Genomic DNA, 6,000 nt, shown 5'->3' with positions numbered 1-6,000 from the left:
AGGTCAGCCAAGCTCAGCCACAATGCTGGATTTGCTTGTCTCTCCAGACTGTGGGGTGGCAGTTGGCCTGGAATCTCCATTCTCTCATGGTCCTATAAGTCGTTGATTTTCAGGGTGACACTAGACAAGTTCCTGATTCCTGCTCCTTCATCTGTAAATGGGACCATGACATAAAATTGTATCCCATACTGCCAAGACCTGTAGGGAAAGGAGGGTCTCTGGGGATGGGGAACCCATGGTAAGCTCTGAGCCCCTGTGCCCAGAGCCAGGCCTCTAAGGTCAGACAGCAAGCACACCTTTCACAGACCTGGGAAACTATCTGATGGGGACAAGAGGCTCCGAGCCTGTGTCCCATAGCTGCCTAATAAACATCTGATGGATGAACTGGCCTCTAGAGGGTTCCCATAGTGGGGTGGGGGGGGTTCAGCATGACCCCAAGGAGTCCTCTGACTGGGCCTGGGCACCTTGGGGCAGGCTGTCTGCCTGCCCATCTCCTCCAGGAACTCCCATGGGAATGGCCTTGGGCACTGGTGAGGCTGTCCCCAAACCTTACAGCTGTGACCCAGGTTCTGTAACTTCTACCTCCCCACACTGTCCAGAGTCCTATGTTGATGTGTTTCCATTGCCTTTTTTGACTACTGGCTGTGAACCAGGGGCCTTTGCCCATGTCCTTCCTGGGCCTGTGTATCCTCAGACCACACCAGCTCTGCCCTTGCCAGACTCCATGTGCCCCCCACCCCTCAAAGCTGTGTTTTTCAGTCTCCCACTCAGTCACCCCTACTCTGTTCAGTTGATGAGAAGCGTTGGTTGGAGCTGGAGGGTGGGATGAAGGAGAAGTTGAGGTATTCCTCCCCTGCTGTCTGTCTCAGGCACAGTCTGACAGTAGCTATCTCTAGCTTCCATCAGATAGGCACCTTGGGGGCCCAGCTTTGGCAGGTGACCACAGCTATTTGACTCTAGTGCCATCTCCTGCTGGCCCTGCAAGTCAAGGACTTGTGGACTCTTCCTACTGTTGTGGAGTTCCAAGTTGCCTCACCATGTCCCTGTGGCTTTTTGGCTCTGCTTTAAGTACTTAGAGATGTTGTGTGTGGAGACCCTGACTCATCACAGCCTCTGTTCAGCCTCAGCCACAGACCTCTGAGTCTCACAGCCATGAGGAATCTAAGCCACTCAGCCCTGCCAGGAACTCTAGCACAAAGACCCAGATGGGTTTCCCAGAGCAACCTAAAGAAACTGCAAAGGATGGGTGTGTGAGCTGGGGCCATGAAGACCAAATAGGAGTTTGCCAGACAGACAATGGGGATGGGATGGGCATTCTAGTGAGGATGCTGAGATCAGTTTGGGAAAGTGGCAGATGCTTCTGGAGTTGTGAGGTTCTGGGACAATGAGGCAGTGTATATGCATATACTTGGGTAGGGGGTGGAGGTACTGAAGCTGGGGCAAGGGTTTAGGGTAGACAGAATGGATGCCTACCACAGGCATGGACCCATCAGGGCTTCCTATGCAGAGTAGAAGGAGGGAGGCCTGCTGAGTCCTGGAAAGTAGGGGAGTTTGCTGGCCCAGGAGGGAATAAAAGTTGGGGGCTGGAGCAAGGGTGGATTGTGGGAGCTGCCACCTCCTCCCTCCCCACCTGCAGGCCTGGGCTTTGCTTCTCCTTGTGGGACCCAGACAGCACACACATTTACTCCACACCTCATTTTAAGTAGTTCCATGAAAGCTCCTAATCACTGACTCCATCTTGTCCCTCCCCTAGCCCAGTAGGAGGTGGGACTGGAACCGGGAGTCAGGCTTGGGTCTTGGAGCTCCCGACCCTCTATGGCCAAATAGTGTTCCAGGCCAGGAAGTTAAGTCCCAGGCAGAAACGTGAAACACAGTCGGGCTTCCAAGAGGCCAGGCCCCAGACTTTGAATTTGTAAGACTCCGCGGCCAGGAGGAAGGGGCTGCGAGCTACCCGGAGAGCGGGAACAGACGTTGTGCAGTGCTCTGCGCCGCGCGCCTCTAGCAGCAGTCCCGCCAGGGGATTCCGGATCAGAGGGGACCTCCTGGCCAGGGAAGTCCTCAAACCTGAGGCCTGCAGGGCGAGCCACCCATTCTCTTTGCCGCAAGCGCGCGGGAGGGTGCCGGCGAGGCTGGAGGCGGGCGCTCGGGGCGCACCGGACCGGGTTGCCCGCCCTTCGCCTCTTCCTCTGCGGGCCGGGAGGCATGGCGGGGCAGCGGGCCGAGGCTGGGGCCGGAGCCCGGGCGCTGCTAGCGCTGCTGTCGCTGCTGGCACTGCAGGCGCTCCCGGCCGCCCCGCACCCGCAGTGCCTGGACTTCAGGCCGCCCTTCCGGCCGCCGCAGCCGCTGCTCTTCTGCGCGCAGTACTCGGCCTTCGGCTGCTGCACCGCGGAGCAGGACGCGGCGCTGGCCCGCCGCTTCGGAGCCCTGGCGACCCGCATAGACGCCGGGGTGTGGGCGACGTGCGCTGGCTACGCGCTGGACCTGATGTGCCAGGTGAGCGGGCGCGCGGCGGAGAGGGCGCGCCTGGGTCCTGGTTCTGGGTACAGCGGGGATCCGAACTCACTGGGGCGAGGATAGAGAGTGGGTCCCGGATCCAGAGTGATTTGGCACCGGGCGGGACACCGGGCATCCCCGGACGGCTCTTGGCTTTGTCATTCCTTAGCTTTGTGACTTGGATATTCTTAGGGCTTCGGTTTCCTCTCCTGAAGCAGGAGGGACAGTTAAATAATGTCATCAGTCTCAGAGACTGGGGACTCCTATGCCCGGGACACCCTAGGGTTACGGCCCCCAGTGCTCCATCCCAGGAGCCCCGCCCTTGTCCAGGTACTAGGGTGAGGAGGTGTTTGCCTCACTCCTCTGTGCCGCGGAGAGAATTGGGTGTGCTGGTCTAGGCGCAGAGGTCTGAGGAGCACTGCTGTCTGTGAGAGCCCCTCCACTCCCCTGATGGAGCAGACTGAGTCCCTCCCTCCCCTCTGACCCTGTCTGTGTGGGTCCTCAGTCTTAACACCACTTGAGTGACATCCCTTGGTGAACCCCTCCCTCACATCTCACCTCTGAGGGTGGAGCCCCTGTTTCCGTCCACACCAGAACCTGCCATAGCTGTTTTCCTTCGGTGCAGGTTGATGATGAGTGCTGACCACAGCCCCAGCTGCCTGACTGAATGCAGAACTGGGGACCAGGCCGGGAAGCCTGGCTTAGCAACTGGGCAGAGAGGGGACTCAAAGGTAGAGGAGCCCTCATCTTGGAGCACAGAGTTCCAGCCTTCGGTCAGCTGGGCATGGGGAGGGGCGGGGGAGGCAGAAGGGCTGACTTGGAATCAGTCTTCCTGAGCTGATTCTGGCTTTGCCACCTCCTGACTCTGTGACCCTGGAAAGCTCACTGTTGCCCTATTGTGTTATCTTTAGAAAGGAGCAGATGTTCTAACTATCACCCCTCCTGCATTTGCCAATTAATGACACAGGCTAGTTTACTGTTTGCAGGTGAATTCCCCAAGCGCTTCCTTGTCCCCACTCCCTTTGCTGCTCAGCCCTGGGAGGGGCTTGAGTGGGACCAATTCAGGGAAGACCCAGAAAAGGCAAGGATGTACCGAGCCCATCAAGTCCTGATCACACAGTTCAGTAGTGACAGGCAGGACCTGCACCACACCCAGTGCCCATGTGAGCACACCTGGGTGGGAAGTAAGAGGCACTGGGAGATGAGGAGAGGGGGCACAGAATGCTCCAGGTGCTGGGCTGTCCACCTTCTGGTGGGCTCTGTGGACCTCCATGCTGTGAATCTCAAGGAAGTTGACAGGCTGGTCAACTACCTGCCTCCTCAGCCTGGGAGCTCCTTGGGACCCACCCCCAGGACATGTAGCAGAGTTTACCATTCTACATTTGTTTATTGAACACTTACTTTATGCTGGGCCCAGCATGGCAGACAGGTGTGAGGAAGAGGAAGGGAAAGTCAGTTCTGAGGTGGTCTGCTGGCAGGAGGCACCTCTTTTGCCTTGGAAACCTTCCCAGGACAGCCTGGCCTTCAGCAGTTTGTGGGGGAGTGTCTGCTCGCATCTCTAGCTGAGGCATCTCTGGGGGTGACCTCATGTCTGGAGTGACCTCATAGTGGGTCTCTGGGGCTAGGGAACGGACTCTCTGAAAGGGCCTTGAGGAGAGGGCTGGCAGAAGCACCGCCCTCGCTGCCAGCCAAGGCAGACTCTGAGGGCACCTCCTGATTTCCAACTGGGGAGGGATACAGGTGCCTCATCTACAGGTTTCAGTGGGTGAAGCTTTCAGGCCTCACAACTGCCTTGGGGAGACAGGAGGCTCTTTCTGGAGGGCTTTGCCCTCCTGTAGGAAATGCCTATGTCCTTAGGAGGAGAAAGGCCAGTTGTGGTATGTGGTGTCACCAGCGTGGCCTGTGAGTGCTTTCTGTGACTGAGGTCACCTCTCTGAGTGCTGGGGCCTTCAGAGTTCTGATGGCAACCAGCAAAGGTGCTCTTCATGCTTACACACTCAGCAGACACATCCCCGAGCCTGTGAGGGGATGGCTTTGTGCTACTGCTGGCTCACGGGCAGTTGGCAAGTAGCAGGGCCAGCCTCAAAAGCCACCAAAGTTCAGGAGAGAGACATGCAGCCACTTACCAGAATGTGTAAGAGATTCCCCAAGGTTACCAGGGGGGCATAGCAAAAAAGCTGCATCAGTCAGGGACATCTTTCTGGATGAGGTACCATCACGTTCCTTCTTGATGGCTCATATTGTTTAAACATTTACTGAACAAAAGCATGTATCATTTCTATTCCTTCCAGCAACTCTGTGAGGGTGGGCTTTCCCTTGTATAGATGAGGACATAGGCACAAAGAGGTTAAGGAGCTGCTCAAGTCTCACAGGAGACATGTGCTCTTGTTTTAAAGCCCTTCTTACCATGAATAGGAACTTGCCAGATGTGGAAGTAGTGGGTGAGGAGGAGACGCACCACAGGAGAACACTGTGTACAAGACTTGTCTCCCAAATGAGGGGGTGGTGAACAGAAGAAGCCTCTGGGACACAGGATCATGAGTCATGAGTGTCAGTAGCTGTGCGGTAGCATCCATGTACAAGCGCTCCGCCCCTGCACTAAATGGTCCAGCAGTGAGAGACTGGTTTGGTTTTCCCATCTCCCCTGGGACACTGAGGCTAACTGAATGATTACCGGCAGCAACCACTGTCCCCTCTTGCCACTTCCTAATTCTGGACTACTCTGGTCTGAGAGCCACCATGTTTGCATTGTGTGTGAGAAAGAGTACACAGGCCAAGAGGAAGGCTGCTGGACCAATGGTTTGATGCATACGTGCTGAGGTCTCTGTTTGACCCTGGACGCTGTTGTGCTCCCTCTGAGTTCTGGGTTAGGCTTCGGTGAGTGGAGGGCACTCAGATTGGCTTCTGAAAGTCTGTCCTTCCCCACCTCCCCACTGTGTCTCTGGACTCCAGACAGTGCCGGGCATACAGTCTATTCAAGTCTATAATTGAATGAAATGCTGCTAGAAAGAACATCTGTAGGTGTTATGAGGCCTGGGTGTGAGCCCTGGTCTAGTCACTTCTTGGCAAGTGGCCTCTGTTAGCCTAAGTTCCTCGTCTGTAAAACAAGAGTCACAGTGACCCTGCCCTGCAAAGAGGAAGTGAGGCATATCCTTCCCTGGCCACCTGCAGCTGCTGGTGTTTCACAGGAGGCTCCAGGGCACCACAGAGAGCCTGCACTGTGCAGAGTTCCAAGGCTGGCCATCCAGCCCATCCTCACCAGAGTAGAGCGTGTGACAGAGACATGGCCATTCTGCCTGGGCCTGGGACCATGACTGATCAAAGACTTCAAGTGCCCTTAGCTTATTGGGTGGGACTCAACCCCAGGGAGTACTAGGGCTAAGAGTGACCAAAACTACAGTCATCTAACAGGAGTGTGACCCCTGGCCCAGAGGTTGGGGGCACAACAGGGAGGTCTGCCAGCCCCCCACTGGCCCTTGAGGTCTCTCTCCTGCTACCCCAGCCTGG

The 6,000-nt window shown here is 56.5% G+C and overlaps 1 protein-coding gene across 1 annotated transcript in view; it reads left to right on the top strand.

Annotated features, from left to right (window-relative positions):
• The first annotated feature begins 1,724 nt into the window (after positions 1–1,724).
• Hhipl1 (HHIP like 1) overlaps positions 1,725–6,000 on the top strand; it is a 29,517-nt gene continuing 25,241 nt past the window's right edge. The window contains exon 1 of the mRNA XM_020176211.2: positions 1,725–2,493. Coding sequence (XP_020031800.2) covers positions 2,203–2,493 — 291 coding nt within the window. The 5' untranslated portion in view covers positions 1,725–2,202. The remainder of the gene's footprint in view (positions 2,494–6,000) is intronic.

The sequence above is a fragment of the Castor canadensis genome, chromosome 3 (assembly GCF_047511655.1).
Source record: "Castor canadensis chromosome 3, mCasCan1.hap1v2, whole genome shotgun sequence".
NCBI lineage: Eukaryota > Metazoa > Chordata > Mammalia > Rodentia > Castoridae > Castor > Castor canadensis.
Note: the sequence above shows the minus strand (reverse complement) of the source record. Positions and strands in the feature narration are given on the sequence as shown.